Below are 27392 nucleotides of genomic sequence, written 5' to 3'. Positions count from 1 at the left end.
CCGATTTCAATATGATAAAACAGGATCAGGCCAAAGTGGACTGGGAGCAGCTACTTGTAGGAAAGTCTACATCAGACCAGTGGGAGTCATTCAAAGTGAGAGTTCAGGGTCAACATGTAACCGTTAAGGTGAAGGGTCGGACCAGCTAGTCCGGGGAACCCTGGATGTCAAGGGATATAGAGGATTGGATAAGGTAAAAAAATGAGGCTAATGGCAGATTCAGAGCGCTGACAACAGCGGAGGCCCTAGAGGAGTATAGAAAGTGTAGGGGGGTGGTACTTAAAAAAGTAATTAGGAGACCGAAGAGGGGGCATAAGTATATTAAGGGCAAGAGGATAACCAGGGAAAGAGTAGGGCCAATTAGGGACCAATGTGGCAATCTTTGTATGGAGCTGGTAGACAGAGGTGAGGTTTTTAATGATTACCTTTCATCTGTGTTCACTATGGAGAAGGACGATGTAGGTGTAGAGATCAGGGAGGGGGATTGCTATATACTTGAACATATTAGTATTGAAAGGGAGGTATTAGCTGTTTTAGCGGGCTTAAAAGTGGGGCTGCTTTCACATGCGTTCAAATCCTCTGAAGAAGGAATTTTCCTCCACACAAGATCAGGGGGCAGGTTGTTCAACCTTGCCCGTCTAAGAGCGAAGTCCAAAGTACGGAAAGTCCTCATCAGAGAACTCCTCTTTGCTGACGATGCTGCTTTAACATCTCACACTGAAGAATGCCTGCAGAGTCTCATCGACAGGTTTGCGTCTGCCTGCAATGAATTTGGCCTAACCATCAGCCTCAAGAAAACGAACATCATGGGGCAGGATGTCAGAAATGCTCCATCCATCAATATTGGCGACCACGCTCTGGAAGTGGTTCAAGAGTTCACCTACCTAGGCTCAACTATCACCAGTAACCTGTCTCTAGATGCAGAAATCAACAAGCGCATGGGTAAGGCTTCCACTGCTATGTCCAGACTGGCCAAGAGAGTGTGGGAAAATGGCGCACTGACACGGAACACAAAAGTCCGAGTGTATCAGGCCTGTGTCCTCAGTACCTTGCTCTACGGCAGCGAGGCCTGGACAACGTATGCCAGCCAAGAGCGACGTCTCAATTCATTCCATCTTCGCTGCCTTCGGAGAATAATTGGCATCAGGTGGCAGGACTATATCTCCAACACAGAAGTCCTTGAAGCGGCCAACACCCCCAGCTTATACACACTACTGAGTCAGCGGCGCTTGAGATGGCTTGGCCATGTGAGCCGCATGGAAGATGGCAGGATCCCCAAAGACACATTGTACAGCGAGCTCGCCACTGGTATCAGACCCACCGGCCGTCCATGTCTCCGTTATAAAGACGTCTGCAAACGCGACATGAAATCGTGTGACATTGATCACAAGTCGTGGGAGTCAGTTGCCAGCATTCGCCAGAGCTGGCGGGCAGCCATAAAGACAGGGCTAAATTGTGGCGAGTCGAAGAGACTTAGTAGTTGGCAGGAAAAAAGACAGAGGCGCAAGGGGAGAGCCAACTGTGCAACAGCCCCAACAAACAAATTTCTCTGCAGCACCTGTGGAAGAGCCTGTCACTCCAGAATTGGCCTTTATAGCCACTCCAGGCACTGCTTCACAAACCACTGACCACCTCCAGGCGCGTATCCATTGTCTCTCGAGATAAGGAGGCCCAAAAGAAAAGTGGATAAATCCCCAGGCCCAGATGAGATGTATCCCAGGCTGTTATGTGAGGCAAGGGAGGAGATAGCAGGGGCTCTTCACAAATTTTCAAATCCTCTCTGGCCACAGGAGAGGTACCAGAGGATTGGAGGACAGCGAATGTGGTACCATTATTCAAGAAGGGTAGCAGGGATAAACCAGGTGATTACAGACCAGTAAGTCTAACATCAGTGGTAGGGAAACTATTGGACAAAATTCTGAGGGACAGGATTAATCTCCACTCGGAGAAACAGGGATTAAGCAAGGATAGTCAGCATGGCTTTGTCAGGGAGAGATCGTGTCCAACTAACTTGATTGAATATTTTGAGGCGGTGACTAGATGTGTAGATGAGAGTAAAACAGTTGATGTAGTCTACATGGACTTCTGTAAGGCTTTTGATAAGGTCCCGCACAGGAGATTGGTTAAAAAGGTAAGAGCCCATGGGATCCAGGGCAATTTGGCGAATTGGATCCAAAATTGGCTTAATGATGGGAGGCACAGAGTGATGGTCAAGGGTTGTTTTTGCGATTGTAAGCCAGTGACCAGTGGTGTACCGCAGGGATCGATGCTGGGACCCTTGCTGTTTGTAGTATACATTAATGATTTGGACGTGAATATAGGAGGTATGATCAGTAAGTTCGCAGATGACATGAAAATTGGTGGTGTCGTAAATAGTGAGGAGGAAAGCCATAGATTTCAGGACAATATAGATGGGCTGGTAAGATGGGCAGAGCAGTGGTAAATGGAATTTAATCCTGAGAAGTGTGAGGTGATGCATTTTGGGAGGACTAACAAGGCAAGGGAATATACAATGGGTGGTAGGACCTCAGGAAGTACAGAAGGTCAGAGGGACCTTGGTGTACTTGTCCATAGATCACTGAAGGCAGCAGCATAGATAGATAAGATAGGTAGGAAGACATATGGGATACTTGCTTTTATTAGCTGAGGCATAGAATATAAGAGCAGGGAGGTTATGATGGAGTGTATAAAATGCTAGTTAGGCCACAACTGTGTACAGTTCTGGTCGCCACACTATAGGAAGGATGTGATTGCACTAGAGAGGGTGCAGAGGGGATTCACCAGGATGTTGCCTGGGCTGGAGCATTTCAGCTATGAAGAGAGACTGGATAGGAGAGGGTTGCTTTCCTTAGAGCAGAGAAGGCTGAGGGGAGACCTGATTGAGGTATACAAAATTATGAGGGCCTTAGATAGGTTAGATAGGAAGAAAGGGGCAAAAGCTAGATAGAGGCGGCGCAGTGGTTAGCACTGCAGCCTCACAGCTCCAGGGACCCGGGTTCGATTCTGGGTAGTGCCTATGCGGAGTTTGCAAGTTCTCCCTGTGACCGTGTGGATTTTCGCCGGGTGCTCCGGTTTCCTCCCACAGCCAAAGACTTGCAGGTTGATAGGTAAATTGGCCATTGTAAATTGCCCCGAGTATAGGTAGGTGGTCGGAATGTGGGATTAATGTAGGTTTAGTATAAATGGGTGGTTGATGGTCAACACAGACTCAGTGGGCCGAAAGGTCTGTTTCAAAGAACAAAGAAAATTAAAGCACAGGAACAGGCCCTTCGGCCCTCCAAGCCTGCACTGATCCAGATCCTCGATCTAAACATGTCACCTATTTTCTAAGGGTCTGTATCTCTTTACTTCCTGCCCATTCATGTATCTGTCTAGATACATCTTAAAAGACGCTATCGTGCCCGCGTCTACCACCTCCGCTGCGTTCCAGGCACCCACCACCCTCTGCGTAAAGAACTTTCCACGCATATCCCCCCTAAACTTTTCCCCTCTCACTTTGAACTCGTGACCCCTAGTAATTGAATCCCCCACTCTGGGAAAAAGCTTCTTGCTATTCACCCTGTCTATACCTCTCATGATTTTGTACACCTCAATCAGGTCCCCCCTCAACCTCCGTCTTTCTAATGAAAATAATCCTAATCTACTCAACCTCTCTTCATAGCTAGCGCCCTCCATGCCAGGCAACATCCTGGTGAACCTCCTCTGCACCCTCTCCAAAGCATCTACATCCTTTTGGTAATGTGGTGACCAGAACTGCACGCAGTATTCCAAATGTGGCCGAACCAAAGTCCTATACAACTGTAACATGACCTGCCAACTCTTGTACTCAATACCCCGTCCTATGAAGGAAAGCATGCCGTATGCCTTCTTGACCACTCTATTGACCTGCGTTGCCACCTTCAGGGAACAATGGACCTGAACACCCAAATCTCTCTGTACATCAATGTTTCCCAGGACTTTTCCATTTACTGTATAGTTCACTCTTGAATTGGATCTTCCAAAATGCATCACCTCACAGTTGCCCTGATTGAACTCCATCTACCATTTCTCTGCCCAACTCTCCAATCTATCTATATTCTGCTGTATTCTCTGACAGATCCCTTCACTATCTGCTACTCCACAAATCTTAGTGTCGTCTGCAAACTTGCTAATCAGACCACCTATACTTTCCTCCAAATCATTTATGTATATCACAAACAACAGTGGTCCCAGCACGGATCCCTGTGGAACACCACTGGTCACACGTCTCCATTTTGAGAAACTCCCTTCCACTGCTACTCTGTCTCCTGTTGCCCAGCCAGTTCTTTATCCATCTAGGTAGTACACCCTGGACCCCATGCGACTTCACTTTCTCCATCAGCCTACCATGGGGAACCTTATCAAACGCCTTACTGAAGTCCATGTATATGACATCTACAGCCCTTCCCTCATCAATCAACTTTGTCACTTCCTCAAAGAATTCTATTAAGTTGGTAAGACATGACCTTCCCTGCACAAAACCATGTTGCCTATCACTGATAAGCCCATTTTCTTCCAAATGGGAATAGATCCTATCCCTCAGTAACTTCTCCAGCAGCTTCCCTACCACTGACGTCAGGCTCACCGGTCTATAATTACCTGGATTATCCCTGCTACCCTTCTTAAACAAGGGGACAACATTAGCAATTCTCCAGTCCTCCGGGACCTCACCCGTGTTTAAGGATGCTGCAAAGATATCTGTTAAGGCCCCAGCTATTTCCTCTCTCGATTCCCTCAGTAACCTGGGATAGATCCCATCCGGACCTGGGGACATGTCCACCTTAATGCCTTTTAGAATACCCAACACTTCCTCCCTCCTTATGCCGACTTGACCTAGAGTAATCAAACATCTGTCCCTAACCTCAACATCCTTCATGTCCCTCTCCTCGGTGAATACCGATGCAAAGTATTCGTTTAGAATCTCACCCATTTTCTCTGACTCCATGCATAACTTTCCTTCTTTGTCCTTGAGTGGGCCAATCCTTTCTCTAGTTACCCTCTTGCTCCTTATATATGAATAAAAGGCTTTGGGATTTTCCTTAACCCTGTTTGCTAAAGATATTTCATGACCCCTTTTAGCCCTCTTAATTCCTCGTTTCAGATTGGTCCTACATTCCCGATATTCTTCCAAAGCTTCGTCTTTCTTCAGTCTCCTAGACTGTATCTCTAAAAATAAAAAAAAATGAAACTTTTTCCCTTAGCGGAGGGGTCAATAAAGAGGGGGCATAGATTTAAGGTGAGGGGCAGGAGGTTTAGAGGTGATTTGAGGAAAGGTTTTTTCACCCTGAGGGTGGTTGGAATCTGGAACACACTGCCTGAAGAGGTGGTAGCGGCAGGAACACTCAACATTTAAGTATTTAGATGAGCACTTGAAACGCCATAGCATAGAAGGCTACGGGCCAAGTGCTGGATAATGGGATTCGGATATATAGGTTCTTGCTGGCCGGCACGGACACGGTGGGCCGAACGGCCTGTTTCTGTGCTGTATATCTCTATGACTCTAAGACTCTCTGACTATATATCCTTAGTGTAGATAGAGCATTATGCACTGCACTCCCCAGTTTATTGACTTTAACTCTCAGTTTTCGATGACAGTGTCCCTTTAAGTGTCCATGGCTTTTTCTCTTTTTAAAAAAAAATGGTAAATATGTATGAACCCATTGACACTCGCTGAGCTATCAATGACTCACTTGTTAAACTCCTGCCGAAATCAGCAAACAAACCAGCTTTTAGTTTCCACATAATCCTTTACAGTTTCTGGGTATCAAGTGCTCAACACTACCTCAAACATGACTGTTTTGTTTCCTATACCCACCTCTATTCAAATTAAAGAAAGTTTGTCTCTTTTTTTTGAAGGCAGTGGCCTCTTTTTAAGTTATTTTATTCCCACTTCTTTTCATTTCTTGATTTTTCAGTGTTTCATATCCGTGCAAATAACATCAAGAGCAATGTAACCTAAACAGGAGCAGGGGTAGGCCATTCAGCCCCTTGAACCCGCTCCGCCATTGAATAAGATCATGGCTGATCTGATTGTGGCCTTAACTCCACTTTCCTGCCTGCCCCTCATAGCCCTTGACTCCCTTGTCAATCAGAATTTATCTAAGTCAGCCTTGAATTATGTTCAATGACCCAGCCTCCACTGCTGTCTGGGGAAGAGAATTCCAAACACGAACCAGCCCCTACGAGGGCAAACATCCTCTCAGCAACCACCCTGTCAAGCCCCCTTAGAATTTTCTATGTTTCAATAAGATCACCTCTCATTATTCTAACATCCAATGGATGTAGGCCCCATTTGTCCACCCTTTTCTCATAAGACAACCCCTTCATTCCAGGAATCAGCCTAGTGAACCTTCTCTGAACTGATTCCAATGCAAGTATATCCCTCCTTTAAATAAGAAGACCAAAACTGTCCACAGTACTCTAGGTGGGGTCTCACCAACACCCTGTACAGTTGTAACAAGACTTCTCTACTTTTATACTCCAAACCATTGCAATAAATTCAAGCATTCCATTTACCTTCCTAATTACTTGCTGTACCTGCATACTGACCTTTCGTGATTCGTGTACAAGGACACACAGATCCCTCTGTACCACAACATTCTGCAGTCTACTCCATATAAATAATATTCTGCTTTTCTATGCTTCCTGCCAAAGTGGATAACCTCACATTTTCCCACATTATACTCCATCTGCCAAATTTTTGCCCACTCACTTAACCTATCGATATCTCTCGGCAGACACTTTCTGCCCTCCTGACAACTTGCTTTCCTATCTTCATATCGTGTTGGGGATGTTTTGTTCTGTGGTTGTGCAAAGGATGATTCTTCAAACAGAGCTGTAATTGCAAAGATCCCTCTGTCAGACTCGGGCTGAGCCTCGCTCCTTTTGAAGGAATGTGAGGGAAAGCCTAACCAGTAGGGTGTGAGCAGGAGAACTGTGAACATCACTGGCCAAATTGCTCATCCTCACCCATTCTTTCGGCTGACCATGAAGGAGGACTGCGTGTCCAATTGGTTGGCCCTGCAATTTCAAATCCCCTTTCTCCTTCTGCAACTTTCCTAGTTCCACACCCACCTATCTACTAATAAAAGCCTTTGTCACTTGTGGTCTCAATTCCTCTGGTGTTCTCTTCACCAGCCTCCTGAGTTGAACTTTCCACAAATTTTGACTCCTCCAAACTTGCAATTTCCATTTTCTATTCTGCACTAGTCCAACGCCTGCTCCCTGTTGCACTTTGCCTTGTCAACCTCCATTCACTGAAGCAAGGAGGGCGGATATTGAGTCCAGTGGCAGAAACACTGATCTGCTCTTGCGTGTTGTATGCGTCCATCCAACAGTGATAAGTGTTCCATCTCAATCCTAACTTGAGATCTGTAGATGGTGCAAAGCATTTGAAGAGCCAGGAATTGAGCCAATTACTGCAAACAACCCTTTCTCTAATATGACTGGTCCAGTTCAAATTCTGATCAATGGTGATCTCCAAGGTTTTGATGATGGATGTGCTGCAAAATAGTGGTGCTTTTGAAGGTGATGGGAGATGGTCGGGCTTTCTCTTGTTCCACATGCTGGTTGTAGACTAATGTGAGGAACTCCTACTGCAATTGGCATCTAATACGAATCTTTCCTGTGTCAGCTGTGATCCCAGCACTGGAGAATTTTCTCTTTAACCCAAGTTGACTTTTCCTGAGGGTGCTGAGTGCCATGCTCCATTGAATGTTATTTTGATGTCAAGGGCAACTATTCTGGCTGCCCCACTGCCATTCAGATCTTGCATCCATATCTGAGTTAAGGCTGTGATGAGGTCTGAAGTAGCATGGTTCTGGCGGTAAGTTAATTATTTGTGAGTAGGTGTTGATTGATGTACCTTTAATGATTCCTTTTGTTACTTTAATGATGATTAGAAGATTAGAATTAGATTAGAACATTACAGCGCAGTACAGGCCCTCGATGTTGCGCCGACCTGTGAAACCATCTGACCTACACTATTCCATTTTCATCCATATGTCTATCCAATGACCACTTAAATGCCCTTAAAGATGATGGGAGGAGGCTGATAGGACAGCAATTGCCAGGTTTGATTTTCTTCTGCCCAGTAAACGAACACAATGGGGTCCACTTCCATTCCCTCCATTTGTGTGAATGAATGATACACAGACCAAGACTGAAGGCTTATCTGGTCTCTGGCCTTTGTGAATTCATTGTTACTTGGTGTTGCTACAGCTGCTGAGAGACCCTAAATAGATCGGGAGCCTATCTCACTGATGCAGCAATTTACTGATAGCAGTGCAGCTCAGGAGGGACACAGAATCAAGTACTCCGACATCATTGGTTTGACAAAGCCAGCTCTTTTCAGTCCTGTTGCATGGTTTGCTGTTTTTGCAGAGGCTGAGCGGTGGATAGTCAGTGTTTTGTTTGTTTTTAAAGTTTAGCTATGGAAAGCAAAGGGTCTTGGAAACAGCCTTCGTCACCAGGGAGCTGAGCTCAGCAATCTTAACATTACCTTGTAATTTGTACATGACCATGTGCTGGGAGTTCTGGCAATGATCTTGTTAGCACTGAATGAACCTTCCTGCTAGCTGTTTATTAACTTTGCATGTTACCTTGGCATCCAGGATTTTAACTCCATAACTCCCAACAGCAATATAGCTTGTCCGAGAGTGTCAACCCAACCAAGTAAGCAGCAACTGTTTATGCTGCAAATGTGAACATTGGAGGTTTGCCTGAGGCTGGCAGTTAGCAAAGGGTTTACTCTGAACTGCTTAGAGATGGGACATTTTCTAAAAAAAGAGAGACTGCACATATGGATAGGTCCAGTTTAGCTTGTGTAAAATGTGTCTGCTTAAATATGAGCAAATGTGAAAGTACAGCAATGGAAAGGCAAGGATTTATTCTCCCAGCACCTCTCCCTGTGAGTCTGTACACTTGTGGGACCTTGAATTCAGTGCAGATGGAATGAAAGTCTCTGTTGTGTCCTCTTGCAAGAGACCCACTTAAAATAAGCTTGGGGCAGTCTCGGGCAGTTGAAAACTTCACTTCCACCCACCGCAGGATGTGCCCTGACTCTGGCTGATTTCCAACTCCAGGGATATCTTCAATATTCTGTGCCTTCACCTGTATCTGTCTGCAGGGAGGGTGCAGCAGAGTCATGAGGCCAATGGCCTCTGTGCTGCTGGTGTGAAATCAACCTTTTTCTAACTAACTTTGTAAACCTGTGTAGTCAGTGAGATAGGGATTTCAGCCAGGTGAACTTGAAAGACTTATTCACACCAAAGCAAAGTTGAATGTCAAGATGAACCGGAATTCCGGGAATCTGATGTTGCAGGGGCACTTGTTGGAAAATCCATCTCCTGGGAGAAAATAGAGGTGAATGAACCAGCTCTGGAAAATCTTTCTTTCTGTTCCCATGGCAGTACAGGAAGAGAGAAAATGAGATTCAGTATTTTAGTTCAGGTGGAGATTAAACACTGATAGTGGTTGAGTGAAAGGGTCTGTGCAATTTTATGTATGTCATAATTCCGTAACTGCTGCCTTCCGTGTTGATTTGGTCGCTGTAACACGAAGCACCCTCCCTGTGGGCTTGGTGGGGTGGGGGGGGGGGGAGGGGCGGGGGCGGGGTCCCTTCACTGTGGGCAATTTGTGGCCCATGGAGGACCCCCACTGGAAGCCACTTTACACCCTGGGACCCCCCCCCCCCTCCCCCACCAGTCTGGACTGCACAACCACCCATCCCCCTTGCCAGGGCATACCTCTGGTCTGGGGTTCCGACGCTGGGCCTGGGTCCAAGGCCTCTGCAGTACTGGCAATAAATGCTGGCCTAGCCAGCGATGCCCACATCCCAAGAACGAATTTAAAAAAAATGTGGCCACTGCTCCAGGTGGCGCTGCCGATACGGCTGAGCTGCTGGCCCTCTGATTGGCTGGCAGCTCATGGAGGTGGGATCCCCCTCTTCAAACAGACGGGGATCCCGGTTTGTGAAACTTTGATGTAAAAAGACGGGAGAATCGCTCCGGGGGGTAGTGGGGGTCAGGAAAAGGCCGAGGTGGGATTCCCCCTGCCTTTTCGGCAAGTGCCGGGAGCCCCGCCTCCGACACAAAATCCATCCCAAAGGTCGATGGTCTTTCATCAGAAAGAGGAATTGTTAAAGATGTAACAGGTTTTAAGGAGGTTCAGTGGCATGGAAAGGGTGAGGGGAGGAAAGAACAAAAAGGAAGGCCTATAATAGGCTGTGAGCAGCGAATACAGTAAACTACATTGAAAGAAGTACAAGTAAATTGCTGCTTCACCTGAAAGGAGTGTTTGGGGCCTGGGATAGTGAGGAAAGAGGAGGTAAATGGGCAGGTATTATACCTCCAGTGATTGCAGGGGAAGGTGCCATGGGACGGGGACGAGGTGTCGGGGGTAATGGAGGAGAGGACCAGGGTGTCGCGGAGGGAACAATCCCTTCAGAATACTGACAGGGCAGGGGAGTATACTGTATTCGCTGCTCACAATGTTGTCTCCTCTACTTTGGGGAGACCAAACGCAGACTGGGCGACAGCTTTGCGGAACACCTCCACTCAGTCCGCAAGCAGGACCCTGAGCTTCCGGTTGCTTGCCATTTCAACACTCCCCCCTGCTCTCATGCTCACATCTCTGTCCTGGAATTGCTGCAGTGTTCCAGTGAACATCAACGCAAGCTCGAGGAACAGCATCTCATTTACCGATTAGGCACACTACAGCCTGCCGGACTGAACATTGAGTTCAATAATTTCAGAGCATGACTGCCCACCTTTTTTATTTTTAGTTTTTTAAAATTATTTTTTATTATTTTTATTTTTTTTTAGTTTGCTTCATCATTTTTTTACCATGTGCCTGCCCACTTTTTTTTCATGTTTGTGCTTTTGGCCAGGGCTGTTCATTATTCTGTCATTTAACACTCTCTCTGCACTAACACTTTGTCTTTCAACACACCGTTAACACACCATTTGCCTTTGCTCCATAACCTTCTGGTCAGTTATTCTCTGTGACCCTCTGTCCGATCAACACCTTCTCCTTTGTTATCTCTTGCTCCACCCCTGCTTTGATTGTTTAAAACCTATTACATTGCTAATCTTTCCCAGTTCTGATGAAAGGTCACAGACCTGAAACGTTAGCTCTGCTTCTCTCTCCACAGATGCTGCCAGACCTGCTGAGTATTTCCAGCATTTCTGTTTTTATATTAAATCAAAAATATATAATGACTCCGCCTCCACCACCTTCTGAGGCAGAGTTCCAAAGTTGCACAACCCTCAGAGAAAACATTTCTCCTCACCTCTGTCCTAAAAGGGCGTCCCCTAATTTTAAAACAGTGCTCCCTAGTTCTGGACTCACCCTTTCCACATCCGCCTTGTCAAGACTGTGCAAGATCTTATAAACTTCAATCAAGTCTCCTCTCACTCATCTAAACTCCAGTGAAAACGAGCCCAGTCTGTCCAACCTTTCCTCATAAGACAACCCGTTCATTCCAGGTATCAAACTAGTAAACCTCCTCTGAACTGCGTCCAACGCATTCACATCCTTCCTTAAAGAGGGAAACCAACACTGCATTTGAGATGAGTATTTGAGATGTGTTCTCACCAATGCCCTGTATAACTGAAGCATAACATCCTTACTTTTATTTTCAATTTCTCTCATAAAGGATAGCATTCCATTAGCCTTCTTCATTACTTGCTGTACCTGTATACTAACTTTTTGTGACTCCTGCTCTAGAACACCGACATCCCTCTGCACCTCAGAGTTCTACGATCGTTCTCTGTTTATGTGGATGGAGGACATGAGTAATTAAATGACAAGGGGTGGGGGGGGGAAATGGTGCAAAGGAAAAAGTGGATAGTATTGGGACAGGTGACTGGAAGCTCTGAGTCATGCTTGAGGACTGAAAGGATGTATTCCACAAACCTCCCACCTTATCTGCCCAGTGTCGGGGAAACCCCACTGTGAGCAGCGAATACAGTATAATAAATTGAAAGAAGTACAAGTAAATTGTGCTGGAGTTACATCTCCAGTGCAGGCATGGGAAGTTGCAGTGGGGTTGCTACCCGCTGAGCCCCAATTAACACCCAGCAATTCTTTTCCAGAGTTCTGACAGGGAGGTACCATAGTGAAATACATTGTAATAAATTCAAGTCTTTCTTTAAGGCAGAATTTTCAGAAGTGGAGTGGGCATGGAGGAAAAAGTTCTTGTGTGTTTGACTTGTATTAAATTGGGTGTGCTGTGTTTGAGAGCAGGTCCCCAGTATAGAAAAGGCTTTGTGCTGAGTTTGACTTTTGAGAGAGTTGAGCTGTTCTGAGATCAGCTGTTAAATGTAAGTCAATATTGTAATAAATCAGCCCATGGCTGGCAGCATTCTATGTAAACAGCATTCACAGGGAGCCTGAAACTCAAGTGGCTCCTGAATTCAGGCAAGTCACAAATCTGTTATGTACAGTTTATTTTTAATTGAAAAGCAATATGCAGGAACAAGGCTGTGGTGCAAAACAGGGGGAAAACAGCAGAAAGAGAGGGTAATCACATGTGATTACGGCTGTACCTAACCTCATGTCTTTATATCAGAATATTGTAGGACTGAAGGAGAGAAAGGCATCCCCCAATTTTGCCGTTCTAATAATGTGATTGGAGGTGTGTCATTGGTTGTAGTTGTGGAACTTCAATGAGGTGCTGGATTAATTTCAGTAATTTGAGGCCTAAATGTGATTGCATTGGTATGAGCAGTTGCAGCTGTGGGGTGAGTGATTCTGTAAACCCGTGTTTGTGGGTGTGAATGTGCATTTGTCTTGATGGGTGTAATTTTTTTGAGGGTTATGTCTCTACCTCTGTCAATCTGACCGTGTGAGGGAGACAATGGAGGAATTTAACCCATAACCTTCCAAATCCAACACCTTTACCACCTCGAAGGACAAGGGCAGCAGACACATGGGAACACCACCACCTGCAAGTTCCCCTCCAAGCCACACACCATCCTGACTTGGAACTATATCGCCGTTCCTTCACTGTCACTGGGTCAAAATCCTGGAACTCCCTTCCTAACAGCACTGTGGGTGTACCTACCCCACATGGACTGCAGCGGTTCAAGAAGGAAGCTCACCACCACCTTCTCAAGGGCAATTAGGGATGGGCAATAAATGCTGGATAAAACTAAAAAAAAGTTTCCTGCACTGCTTCAGTGTATATTATGATGCTGCTTTGTGCTTGTATATTTCTGACCTTGCTTGTACTGTTAAGAAGGAAGGCCTGGTGTTTCACTGACAGGATGTCCGACTATCAGTTACCCTCTCTTGGGGGGCCACTTGTGCACCCATTTGCAGCTAGCTTGAGACCAGGGAAGGGTTCCGTGTTGGTCTTGGTTTTATGGTCAGGGATGACCAGGAATGTCATGAGGGAGGAGAGAGGAGGGTGGGGGGGGAGAAAATACTTTGAGATAGGGGGGAAACTTGGAGTGCAGATATCTATGTTTGAAGTATTTGTGGTGTGTGGTTGATGGTATCTTGGAGTAAATTAGCAATAAAAAATAAAGGGTACAATTCTGACGCGGGTGCAGGAGTGGACCTGGGGGTATATGTGCATAAGTCATTGAAGGTGGCAGGGCAGGTTGAGAGAGTGGTTAATAAAGCATACAGTATCCTGGGCTTTATTAATAGGGGAATAGAGTACAAGAGCAAGGAAATTATGTATAAGACACTAGCTTGGCCTCAGCTGGAGTATTGCGTCCAGTTCTGGGCGCCACACTTAAAGATGAGGGAATTTTAGAAAGTGATGATATCATTCACGAGAATGGTTCCAGGGATGAGGAACTTCAGTTATGAAGATAGATTAGAGAAGTTGGTACTGTTTTCCTAGGAGAAGTGAAGGCTGAGAGGTGATTTGATAGAGGTTGTTATGCTAGGCTTCCATCTGCCAAGAATGAGGCACATTAATTTTGTCATGAACATTGATTTTAAACTGTTACTGGGGTGGAGAAAGGACTTGTTAAACAGATCAGCCGTGGCTGGAAAAGACATTTGCATATTAACAGACAGTGATTGGAAGGACAAAGGACCATTCCCTGACACATTCAACCCACAATGGACATTGATCACCAGGTATTGTGTGTAAGAGGAGCATTCCAGAGAGTACTAAGGTGATACAATCCAAGGCGTGGTCAGACCAGTTAGTCACATGACTAACCTGCTTGGCAACCTGGGTTTTTCTGAATTGTACCAACAGTTTGAACTGAGAGTGTCTGTTTGCTCCTGGACTGAGAAGATCTCTCCTGTCTGATCCCATCTCTTTTTCACAAGCCTCTGAATCCACTGAAGACACATGAACCCCAAGAGAGAAAAGTCTCCTACAGCGAACAAGGTTTAAGAAGAATACTGGGCCCCAACGAAAAGCAAGATCTACCGACAATCAAGGCCTCTACAGTGAGCTCAAAGAATCGTAACAAAAACTCTTCAGATATTGCCTCAAATTTTTCCGCTTTATTTTTCTTCTGCTCTGTTCTGTCTCTGTCTGAATGTGTGTGTCGCGTATGCATTCTGGCGTTGATGTGTCGTGTCTCCGTAGGCATTAACTGAATTAGAGTTTAAGTTTAATAAATTTCAACTTTTCTTCTTTAAACCTAAGAAAGCCTGTTTGTGCTGGTTTCTTTGCTTTATAATTGGAAAGCAGTGAACAAGGATTCACTAAGGGGGAGCTAAAAACACGGTGTGTTTAAAATTAAACCTTGTTACAGTAAGACCAGGTGAAAGCTGAGAGGGACCCCTAGACACCTTTCTCACCTGGTCATTACAGAGGTATTTAAAATCATGAGGGGTCTGGACAGAGTATATCGAGAGAAACTGTTCCCACTCATGAATGAATCAAGAATGAAAGGGCACAGCTTTAAAGTAATTGGTAAAAGAAGCAAAAGTGACATGAGGAATAACTTTTTCATGCAGCAAGTGGTTAAGGTCTGGAATGTTAGAGATACTTCCAAGCCTGTTTTTGAAGAAGACACTGAGACTAGGCTGCTTTGGTGGAGATTGTTTATTGCTTGTCACAAAACTTACTTCTGCGCTCCAAACAACACCCCACCAGCCAGTGCTGGCTGGCTCCTCTTTAGATATACACACTTGAATACAATTAACTAATTAACATCCAACACCTGTTCATCCTATTGTCTTGAACTACCAGGTATTTATCATCCATTAACAGGACTTCAGACCCTAACATGGAATGCGTTGCCTGAGAGTGTGGTGGAGGCAGGTTCAATTGAATCATTCAAAAGTGAATTAGACTGTTATATGAAAAGGAAGAATGTGCAGGGTTACGGGGAGAAGGTGGGGGAGTGGCACTAGGTGAAATGCTCATTAGGAGAGCTGGTGTGAGGAGGATGGGCCGAATGTCCTCCTTCAGCGCTGGAACAATTCTGTGATCGTAGAAACTAGCAGGATTATTGCCTGGGACACTCCACACTTGTGTGTGTGTCCTGGTGCTCTGCTGGCGCCTCCTGCAGACACGGGCTCTCGACATCAGTGGACCTCAGCTTCCAGTACTCACTGTGAGCCAACTCAACAGAAGGGTTTTCTTTGTCGGATTTTGGGCTGATGTTCATTCTGATATAAATCTTAGGACCTTTTGACACCTTCACACCATATCCCTCGATCCTACCCCTCCAGCTTCTCCCTGTATCCCTTGATCCTACCCTCCAGATTTTTACCAAATCCGGAATTCCCATGGAGATAGCAGTTCACGATGTGGGACTGAATCATGCCACAACATGGACAACATTTTTTGTAAATTGAAAACTCCCAATCAATGAGTTCCCGATTGCACCTTGATCCCAGACAGAACCCACAAACTCACCAATAGTAGCATTGGAGTAGTGGGTCACATGGCTGTCTTGGTTCCAAGTGGGAGGCCCTCTGGGGAGATATGAAAACTGGGGGAGGGAGGGAAAATAAAACTTTATACTAATGTATGAAATAAAAACAGAACATTCTGGAAATATTCAGCAGGTCAGGAAACAGAGAAACAGAGTTAATGTTCCATCTCAATGATCTTTCATCAGTATTATACGATGCAGATTTAAAGCTGCGTTATTCATTGACAGCTTGTCCACAGGAACACAAGAAACAGGAGCAGGAGTAGACCATTCGGCCCATCGAGCCTGCTCTGTCATTCAATACCATCATGGCTGATCTTAGGCTTCAATTCCACTTTCCTGCCCACTCCCCATATCCCTCGATTCCCTGAAAGACCAAAAATCTGTCTATCTCAGCCTTAAATGTTTTCAGTGATGGAGCATTCACAACCCTCTGGGGCAGAGAATTCCAAAGATTCACAAACTTTTTAGTGAAGTAATTTCTCCTCATCTCAGTCCTGAATGATCGTCTCCTTATCCTGAGACTGTGTCCCCGTGTTCTAGATCCCCTGACCAGTGGGAACAATCTCTCAGCTTCTACCCTATCAAGCCCTTTCAGAATCTTGTATGTCTCAATTAGATTGCCTCTCATTCTTCTAAACTCCAGAGAATATAGGCCCAATTAACTCAGCCTCTCATCATAGGACAACCCCCTCATCCCAGGGACCAATTTAGTAAATCTTCACTGCACTGCCTCCAGTGCAAGTATATCCTTTCTTAAATGTGGTGATCAAAACTGCACACGGTATTCCAGGTGCGATCTCACCAAAGCCCTGTACAATTTTAGTAAGACTTCTTTATTCCTGTACTCCAATCCCCTTGCAATAAAGGCCAACAGGCCATTTGCCTTCCTAATAGCCTGCTGCACCTGCATGTTAACTTTGTGCGTTCCTTATGCAAGTATCCCCAAGTCTCTGAACATCAACACTTACCAGTTTCACAGCTTTTAAAAAATATTCTGCTTTTCTATTTTTAAGATCAAAGTGAACAACTTCACATTTGCCTACATTATACTCCATTTGCCATCTTGTTACCTACTCACTTAACCTGTTTATATCTCTGCAGCGTCTCTACATCCTCCCCACAGCTTGCCTTTCCACCGAGCTTTGTATCATCAGCAAACTTAGATACATTACTCTCTGTCTCTCCATCCAAGTCATTAATATAGAGTGTAAATAGCTGAGGCCTCAGCACTGATCCTTGTGGCACCCCAGTATTCACTGCCTGCCAAAATGAAAATGCCCCATTTATGCCCACTCTCTGCTTCCTGTCTGTAAACCAATCCTCTATCCACACTAGCACCATGAGCCCTCATCTTGCCTTTTATGTGGCACCTTATCGAATGCCTTTTGAAAATCCAGGTATACTACATCTACTGGTTCCTCTTTACCCTACTAGTAACATACTCAAAAAAAAAAACGCTAATAAATTTGTCAAACAGGATCTCCCTTTTGTAAAACCATGCCGACTCGTTCTATTCATACTATGCTTTTCCAAGTGCAATGTTAAGACTTCTTTAATAGTTTCCAGCATCTTCCCAATGACTGATGATAGGCTAACTGGCCTGTAGTTCCCTGTTTTCTCTCTACCTTTCTTGAAAAGCGGTGTAACATTTGCCAACTTCCAATCTGATGGGACCATTCTTGAATGTAAGGAATTCTGGAAAATCACAGCCAGCGCATCCACTAACTCTGCAGTCCAGGGCTACGATTCCAGCCATTGTCTTACTGAAGAACATGCTGTGGTACCTTGGAAGACTGTATTGGGCACAAGCCTTCACCCAGAATCCCAATACAGAAAACTCCTGATTTCAGTCCTGCCATTCTCTGAAAATTTGCCAGAGAAGAGGGGAAAATGAACAAGAGGACCAGTAGGGCCCTTTCACTTACTGTATCAAATCTTGCCTCATAAAAGTTTGGAAGGATGGGTTGTGAAATGCATGTTTGGAGGGGGATGGTGTGGGAGGGGTATTGATTCATCTGAGGCTTGGATTAAGGTACTTTATTGAGATGGGGTATGAGCTTTACTCTGGATCTAACCCCGTTTTTTTTTTTCGGTGACAGTTTCACATTTATTTGCCACAATCAAATAAAAGATTTAACGGTAAGATTTCTGGTAACGTGCACGGGCATCAGGTCCACCAAATTTCTTGGCCTCACAACAGCGTGGATCAGCAACCAGCAAGGTCCTGTCATACTGTAGGAGGATATCCTTGATCTCCTTTTTGGAGGCTTCATCCACATATTTCTGGGAGTATGCCGCCCGTTTTTTGTTTTTTTTCCTTTTTTTTTAAAACTTACCTGCCCTGGGAATGTTTGATGGGACAGTGCAGAGGGAGCTTGACGCTGTATCTAACCTCGTTTTTTTTTTCTATTTTTCACATCGAGGGGGCTTTTATTCCTCAGGCCCCCTTTATATACATATTTACAGTTTTAAAATAACTTTATTAAAACCAGATAAATCAACAAAAAACTCAAATTAAAATGCCATTCTCGGCGTCGACGATGCACTCCAGTCCCTGCGGTGCCCACCGGTCGCTGAAGGCCTCAAGCGTACCGGCGGACACCACATGCTCCTTCTCCAGGGACACCCGGGCGCGAACGTAACCGCGGAAGAGGGGCAGGCAATCGGGGAGGACGGACCCCCTGACGGCCCGCAACCTGGACCTGTGAATTGCCACCTTGGCCAGGCCCAGGAGCAGACCGACGAGGAGATCCTCCTCCCGGCCCAAGCCCCTCCGCACCAGGTGCCCAAAGATCAGGAGCGTGGGACTGAAGTGCAGCCAGACTTTGAGGAGCAGCTCCTTCAGATACTCAAATAGGGGCTGCAACCTCGCACACTCCATATAAACGTGGACCATGGACTCGTCCAGGCCGCAGAAAGTACAGGCAGCCTGGGAGTCCGTGAACCTACTTAAGAGTCTGTTGCACGGGACTGCTCTGTGCAGCACCCTCCACTCCAGGTCCCCGATGTAAAGGGGGAAGACTCACGCGTAGAGAGACCTCAATCGGGGTTTCCCCTCGCCGCCAGATGGCAACGCGGACCGCCAGGGCGTGTCCGGCCGGCTGACGAGGGCGAGGAAGTGTGAGAGTGTGCAGGAGCAGCCCGTACAGGAAACTCCTCCGCGCCGATTGGAATGGCACGGAGGGCATTTCCGAGAGGCGGCTCGGGTTGTGTGGGACCGGCTCCCGAGGAGGGTTTCGGGGCCTGGGTCCGATGAGCAATTCCGGCCGAGCGGGGATCAGCTCGGCCGGGATCGCTCCGCACTCCCGAGCCCCCTCGCCACCCGCAGTGAGGGACGTCCCGGGGGTTTCGGCTATTCCTCCGCCCGCCGGACCGTCCCCGGAGTCGGCCGCCCGGACAGCCGAGGTGCTCTCCTCCGCCGGCGGGGGACCGCCCTGACTGGAGGCGACCATGTTCCAGACTCGGAATAGATCCCGGTAAAAGACAGGCAACTCCCTCAGAGAGGCGCGGCTAACGGACTCCACCGGGAGCTGCGTGTCGTCTTGAAGGCAGTGACACTGGCGGAAAAAATACGTCGCCAGCGCACACTATCTGGGAGGACGCTCGACGTACAGGTATCTCTGCAGGGTCCAAAGGCGGAGAGACGCAGCCTGGGTGCGGACGCACACCAGCGACTGACCGCCCTCCTCGATCGGGAGACTCAGGACCGCGGCAGAGACCCAGTGTTTCCTCTTGCCCCAGAAGAAATCGACGAGTTTCTTCTGGATCTTGGTGGCAAATACAGGGGGCGGGGCCAAAGTGACCAACCGGTACCACAGCATGGAGGCCACCAGTTGGTTCATGACCAGCGCTCGGCCCCCGTAGGAAAGCACTCGGAGCAGTCCTGTCCAGCGCCCCAGCCAAGCGGTGACTTTCGCCTCCAACTCCTGCCAGTTTGCCGGCCAGGCATCCTCAGCGGGGCTAAGGTGGACTCCCAGATAGAGGAGGTGCGTGGTGCTCCACGCAAAAGGTGTCATCTCCTCCGGCAGGGAGTCCACCCGCCACTGACCAACCAGGAGTCCAGAACATTTCTCCCAATTGATCCTCGCGGAGGACATGGCAGGAAAGGTCTGCTGGCAGTCGCGCATCCTCCGCAAGTCAACGGGATCTGTGATTGCGAGGAGCACGTTGTCGGCGTAAGCCGAGAGGACGACCCGCATGGCCGGCTCGCGCAGAGCCAATCCCGTCAACCTCCTGTGAAGCAGGCACAGGAAGGGCTCCACGCAGATGGTATACAATTGGCCAGACATGGGGCATCCCTGACACACTCCTCTCCCAAAGCGAAGGGGCGCCGTCAAGGACCCGTTAACTTTGACCAGACACTCTGCGACGGCGTATAAAAGTCGGACACAGGCCACGAAATGCGGCCCGAGTCCGAAAGCGCACAGAGTCCCGAAAAGGTATTCGTGATCCACCCTGTCGAACGCCTTCTCCTGATCGAGGGAGAGAAAGGCGACCGACTGACCAGTCCTCTGGGAAAGATGGACCAGGTCCCGGACCGGCCCGGGACCGTGTAGGACTGGTCGGGGTGGATCATGTGGACCAGCACGGAGCCCAGGCGGGTAGACATAGCCCGGGCAAAGATCTTATAATCCATGCTGAGGAGGGAGTTTTTAAGCAGGCGGAGATCGCCCCTCTTCGGCAGCAGAACGATGACCGCCCTGCGCCAAAAGAGGGGCATCTCCCCGGTCGCCAGGCTTTCCCCCAGGACCCGTGTGTAATCGTCCCCCAGGACGTCCCAGAACGCCCTGAGGAACTCCACGGTCAACCCATCCAGCCCTGAGGATTTGCCCCTTGAGAGCTGATGGAGGGCGCCGAAAGATTGGAGGCTCCGCTCACGTTGGCGGAGCTGACTGGCGCCCTCCAACGTGAGCGGAGCCTCCAATCTTTCGGCGCCCTCCGAGCTGACCTGCTGCAGGGCCTCCCACAAAACTCTGCGTGCATCCTCGCTGGACGGATCCGGAGAGAACAACGCACTGTAATAAGGACAGACCAGGAGGCCCTTTTCCTCCGGATCCGTGATGGAGGATCCGTCGTTGGCCAGCAGCTCAACGAGCTGCTTACGGACCCCCCGCCCATTTCCAGCGAGTAGAAGAAGGGTGAGGCGCGGTCCAAATCTTCCAGGATCTGGATCCGCGACCTCACGTACGCGCCTCGGGACCCTATGAGCTGCAGGTCCCTCAGCGCGCCCTTCTTCTCTTTGTACGCCTGCCACAGGGTCGGGTCCACGACAGCATGACCAAGGCGGGACTCCAAGTCGAGCACCTCCCTCTCAAGGCGCCCGATCTCTGCTTCCCGCCTCTTGGTCAACCCCTTTGCGTACTCCTGACAGAAGACGCGGATGTGAGTCTTGCCCACATCCCACCATAGCCTTAAGGAGATAAGACCCCCTGCTTCCTTCTCCAGTCGGCCCAGAATCGACAGAACGAGTCCCGAAATCGCTCGTCCTCCAGCAGCCGGTTGTTAAAGTGCCAGTACGTGGACCCCGCCCGCGTGCGGAGCGGAGTAAACTCCGCCCACACCAGGTGGTGGTCCGAGCACGGCACCAGCCGCATGGAGGCCGCCGAGATGCAGGAGACGTACGCCTGCGAAAAGTAGAGGTGGTCGATTCCCGACCCCCCTCCTCCAGACCTCCATGTGAAGGCGCTGGAGTCGGGATGGAGATTCCGCCAGACATCCACCAAGTTAAGGGAGCTGATCAGTCCCCTCAACTTCTCTACCGACGCTTGGCCGCCCTGGGGACCGGAGCGATCCCCCACCTCGAGGGTGCAGTTAAAATCCCCCCCGAGGATGATGCACTCGCCGCTATCGATGGAGCTCAAGAGAGCGGACACGTTTTCAAAGAAGCGCGCTTGCAACGCGCCGGGCCGGGGCGCGTACACGTTCACAAAGTGGAGCGGCACGCTACCCAGGTGAACGGCGAGGTGGAGCAAGCGGCCCGGCACTAGCTCCTTGACCCCCAAGATCTCCGGCTGAAAAGTCGGGGCCAACAAGATCGCCACCCCACTAGAAATAGGGGTGAGGTGACTCATGTAGACCCCACCCTGCCACTCCAGGAGCCAGGTGGCTTCGTCTCCCGGAACGGTGTGGGTTTCCTGCAGAAAGCTCACCACGTATCTCCCTTCCCTGAGGACTGAGAGATTGTGAAATCTGCGGTGAGACCCCCTGCTGCCGTTGATGTTGAGGCTGGCTATGGTTATCTTCATGTCAAAGGTACTTAAAACCCGTCACCAACAGCTCACTGTGAGGAGGGAGTGGAAGTGCACCTGGCCCTCCACTCCCCAAGCAACCCATTGAGGAACACATTAAAACGGCGCCTCTCAACCAGTTTCACGTCCGCGCGCTTGCCCGCTATCTTAAGGGCGACACGGACGGATTGGATGATCAGCGCCAGATTCGACCAACGGTCGAGGGCCAGCTGAACTTTATCGTGGCAACCCCTGCAAGCCGCGAGGAAATCCCGGAGTTCCGCCGTGGGGATGAGAGGAGATTCGGTGGGAGGCACGAGGGACTCCACCACCTCACTGGCGATGGAATCAAGATCATCCTCCGTGCCCCGAATCCCCATCCTCCTCCGGGTCGTCACCGCCAGCGGCCGACACATCCACCACACACTGTGGGGCGGACGTCCCGGCCGCGCCAGCTGGTCCCGCCTCCGTCACGATCCCACCCCCAGGATCGATGGCGGAGGAGTCCTCTCTGGGTTCTACTGTGAAACTGGAGCCTGTGGGCGCCAGCAGTTCAGGACCCCCCTCCACCTCCGTCCCCAGGCCAATGAGTGGTCCAGGGGAGACAGAAGTTCCCGACTCCGGAAATCCACCCAGAGCCAAGACCAGAGGCGGAGAGAGGAAGCCATCTCCCGCTCCGCCAGCACCCACAGGCCCAGCAGATGGGGCAGCATTCTCAGTTATAACCAGGTCGGATGTCTCCTGGTTGGTGGTGGACTCCGGCTGCGAGGGTCGACCCTCTGGGGCCTCGCCCTCCCCTTCGCTCAGGGCACCCGACCCAGTAGCAGTGGCAGAATGGGCGGCGTCCCCAGACTCCCCCACCACAAGCAGGGCCCCACTTACTCCTTCAGGAGGGGCCTCAAGTACCGGGGCCTTCCCCTCCCCTCCATCCTGAGGAATAGGGTGCTCCTGCCTGGACTTTGTAGCCTTGGTGGTGGTGGCGGTAGGGGAAACCTGGGGACCCGCAACAGGAGACAGCTCCCCTCCAACAGATGGGCCCTGCGCCTCAGGGCCCCTCGTTACCTCTGTGGAGGGGTGCCTTCTCCTCTTTTTCCCACTGGGGCTCAGAGGCTCAGACACCTGCATGTCATCAGAGGCCTCTGCACCCTCCTTTTTAGTCACCCTGGGCCTGAGCCCAGCCCTGGGACAGGTGGATTCCGAGAGAATGGGCTTTGGGCTGAGCTCAGGCTCGGGTTGTTTCAACGTGTCCAGGGGACACGCCTCTTGATGTTTCTTTTGCCTCCGCGTCTTCCTTCCACACGGACGGGCACTCCCCTCCCCGCTGGAGGCTGTGAAAACCACAGCCTCCAGTACCGACTGAGCGGTGTCTGTTGGATGTGTGGGGGGAGTGGGAGGAGGTGCTGTGGAACCACTCTGGGCCGCCGAGGTGGAGCTGGCGGCCGGGAGGTTGGGGCAGTTCTTCCGAACATGCCCCACCCCCTCGCAGACGTGGCACCGCGCCCCGTCCGGGGTCCAAAAGACACGGTAGGCCGTCCCCTGGAACTCCACATTAAATTGGCCTTCCAAGTTCTCCTCCCGCGCCAGCTGCATAAATACCTGGCAGCGGAAGGAGTCGCCATGTTGGAGGCTGTGTTCCTGAAGACCAAGCCGGAGTGGGGTGATCCCTGACCTCACCTCCCCCAGATGGTGTAGGTGGGGGAAGAGGAGCTCACTGGGAATGAAGGGTGGGACGTTTGATAACATTATCCGCTGCGCAGTGGCCCCCAGAGGGTCCACCGGCAGGAAGGTCCCCCCCACAGTGAGCCCCTTACTCAGGGCCAGGGACACGGCCCGCTCGGTCTTTAGAAAAAACACAGCCTTCCCATACATCTTTGAGGCCGCAACAATGGCCGAGGGGCCGACAACCTCGGCCATTGCCTTCACACAGGCCTCAATGGACATGTTGGGGTGGGGATAGCTCTTCACCCCATGGCTGCATGTCAATAATTTAAAGGGTGACGGGGCCACGTGGGCAGCCACAGAGGCTGCAGCTGCATAGGTTGTAGAGGGCCCCGCCACCGGTGATGAAGGGCTTGCCATGGGTCTAAGAGCTAAACCCACCCCAAATTGTAGGCTTGAAAATAACTTTAAGACGTACAAAACAAACAAACAACAGTTTAGGGGAGAGGCTGAGGGAATAGAGGAGAGGGAAAGACAGGCTGTAAGGGATGACTTTCTTTTCCTTTCTGGAGGTGGTGCACACAGCACACTTGAAACAGTCTCTGCCAGCACACTTGGTCTTACGGTCTTCTGGTTGGGGGCGGTGTCTTTATCTGGGCCAGCTGAAGCTGCCCAGGCACTATTTATCCCCTTCTGTATATTAGCCAGGCAGCTTCAGTTGACTCAGGCTGGGCAATTGGGGTGGGGAGGGAGCTTCCCTGCAACTTTAGTGCAACTGCACAGCTCCCTGCAGAATTGTATAGCCCCCACCCCTTGTTCTTCTGGCCTCTTCCACCTCCCACAACAGTTCAAATGAAGTGAGTCTGGTGCTCAACACCCACCTCGAAATACAGGCTTATTCCAAAAGTCTTTCCTCCTCTGCAGCAAAGGTTGTTCAAAGTTTTTGCAGTTTCTCCTCAGCACTCCTTCTCCAGCAGCATCTCCAGCAACTGACTGCAGCACTGTCAGCTGCACCTCATTGAGGCACTCAGTATTCCCAATCACAGAGGAGCCAATCCCCATTTTTTTTTCAGTAGAACTCTTTTATTAGTTGTACATACAGAAAACATTTACAAACGACGACCTCTGCGACCTCCCTTTCTGCGAGTGCTGTCCGACGGAATGGGAGTAACATCCTCAATTCGGCCAATTTTCATCCCAGATCGAGCCAGAGCTCTCTGGGCTGACTGTGCACCGGGTCCAGGGGTTTTGGTCCTGTTGCCTCCAGTGGCGCGCAGTTTGATGTGTACCTGTCCTGGGAGTGTTTGATTGGTAAAGTCACATCTGTCTGCTTGAGTTGTGGTCTTGATTGCTGATCCAGGCTGATTGAGTTGTCCTTGGCCTTGGTGAGGTAAAGATTCTGTAGTTCGTCCCAGCAATTGAGTGACTGGAAATCAGGAGGGGTTGTGCTCCTGTTTAAGGTCCAGTGACCATGTTGTACATGTGTGGATGTTGGTGGGAACATGATGAGCCTGAGTCATGATATTCCCATGGCAAAAAATGCCTGTTGGTACTCACTGTACAGGCTCAGAACTGAATAGCATCTTGGACGACACCTTTGGAACTATCACAACAACCAGGTTTGTAGAGAGGAGGCAGATGAGGTAGAAAGATGTAATGTCAATGTTAGTAATTGAAATTTTTCTTCCTATAGGTCATCCTGGATTGAATTATGGCTGAGCTCTGGGTCATCTGGTACTTATCGGCTGTGGCGTTCAGTGGCGGTGTTTACTCCTCAGATGGTAAGTTAGTTCATGTCAGTGAGTGCTGAAGGTGTATGATGAAAGTTAGTAATGTTTGCAAGGGAATTGACAGAATGTCTAGTTCTTGGTCCTGTAAGATCGGGATGAGGGGAGGGATCTGATAGAAATAACAGTTGCCTGAAAATAAAGGAAGTAGGAGATAAAAGTGCAGGCCAGCCTGTAAGGAAAGGAATAAGGGTAACATCAATGGCTGAGGAATGGATAAAGTTAGAAAACATTAAGTCTAAAATTAAACTGTACAGCAATGCACAGCATCCGGAAAAAAATGGGGAATTGGAGGCAATAATTCACTCAGCAGAATCATAGGGATAAGTAAAACATGGAGAGATTGGAGAAGCTGGGGTTATTTCAGAACAGAGTAGGATCAGGGAAAATTTGAGAGATGTGTTCAAAATCATGAATGGCTTTGATACGGTAACTAAGAAGAAACTGTTTTCAGCGGCAGAAAGGTCAATAATCAGAGGACACGGATTTAAGAGAATTGGTAAAGGAACCTGAGGCAAGGTGAGTTTTTATTTACACAGTGAGTTGTTGTGATCTGGAACGTGCTGCCTGAAAGGGCGGTGCAAACAGATTCAATAATAACTTTCAAAAGGGAATTGAAGAAATAGTTGAAGATGAAAGATTGCAGGACTTTGGGGAAAGAGCAGGTGAGTGGGACTGATTGGATAGCTTTTTCAAAGTGCTAGCACAGACATGATGGGTGAATGGTCTCCTGTGCTGTATCATTCTATGATCATATGGTGATAGGGTGAGATGGAGAAGGGTGGAGCATATAGACCAGCATGGACCTGTTGGGCCGAATGGCCTGTATCTGTGCTGTAAATTCTATTTATGTAATTCTACCATCGGATGCAAAAAATGAAACATCAGGACTGAGGGAGATCTTGTCAGGTTGAGTTGTTTTATTCCCCCCCCCCACCCCCCCACCCCCGGAGAGATTTACCTGTAGCCCAGAATCTCAGTGATAGCAGTGAGCACCAATGGTCACTGCCAGTTAACAGTGACAAAAAGGACTTGGGGATAGAATCAAAGGTTATAAAGACAGATGTAGACTGAGATAGTCAACAGACCAATTGGCTCCTGTGCTACTGTGATGTATCAGTGTAATCTGCTAAGTGTAACTAGTCAGAGCAGAATATTGTGGGCTATGTTGTCAGCATGACATCCTGTAGAGGATTAACATGGATTATTGCAACAGTTGGCTTTCCAAGTGTGCTTGCAATCTGAAAAGGTTATGCTCTGATCGACTTGAGTGCCAAAATTTCAAACTCTGTGGATAACGCATAACAAACAGCAGCCATTGTAATGTTCTCGGTAGTAGCTGTGTGTGCTCATGAATAGCTGCCTTAGAATTGTGAGAGTAGCAATATGAAAGGGATGGAAAATGGCTGAGAGAAATTATCAATGGTTTCTGTATGTAAGTTGGAGGGGAACAATTAAAATTCCAGTTAATTAATTGCTGTCTTGATGCCAATCACCAGTTGTTGCACTGTCTGATAGAGCACAGAGAATTTCCTGAATTGTAAAGTTTATGGTTTTGTTATATTTCCTTGTTCAAAAGCTATGCACTTGGGATTAATAGTGGGTTCAGCTTGCAATAGATCTTCCAAAGCAGATAGAACATACTCTTCTTATGTGTGCGGTAGTGTGACAGGAATCTGTCATAATCACAATACTTTTGTATCCTGATAAGCCGGTTTGAGTGTGGATGTGACGGTGCCTGTACCTTTACTAGGTAACATCTGAGCACAAGTGGAGGTTAAAGATGTTCTTCCTAATGTCCAAATAGGTCATTCAACACGTTCTTCCTTCACCTCACT

At 48.6% G+C, this 27392-nt stretch overlaps 1 protein-coding gene across 3 annotated transcripts in view; it reads left to right on the top strand.

The window, feature by feature from the left end:
• LOC137368877 (growth hormone receptor-like) overlaps nt 1-27392 on the top strand; it is a 255252-nt gene that overhangs the window by 40084 nt on the left and 187776 nt on the right. For all 3 annotated transcript variants that reach the window (XM_068029108.1, XM_068029109.1, XM_068029107.1), the window contains one exon: nt 25461-25548. In XM_068029108.1, coding sequence (XP_067885209.1) covers nt 25479-25548 — 70 coding nt within the window. In that variant the 5' untranslated portion in view covers nt 25461-25478. The remainder of the gene's footprint in view (nt 1-25460; nt 25549-27392) is intronic.

This window comes from Heterodontus francisci, chromosome 4 (genome assembly GCF_036365525.1).
Source record: "Heterodontus francisci isolate sHetFra1 chromosome 4, sHetFra1.hap1, whole genome shotgun sequence".
Classification (NCBI taxonomy): Eukaryota; Metazoa; Chordata; class Chondrichthyes; order Heterodontiformes; family Heterodontidae; genus Heterodontus; species Heterodontus francisci.
This window is presented reverse-complemented; position numbering and strand designations above follow the sequence as displayed.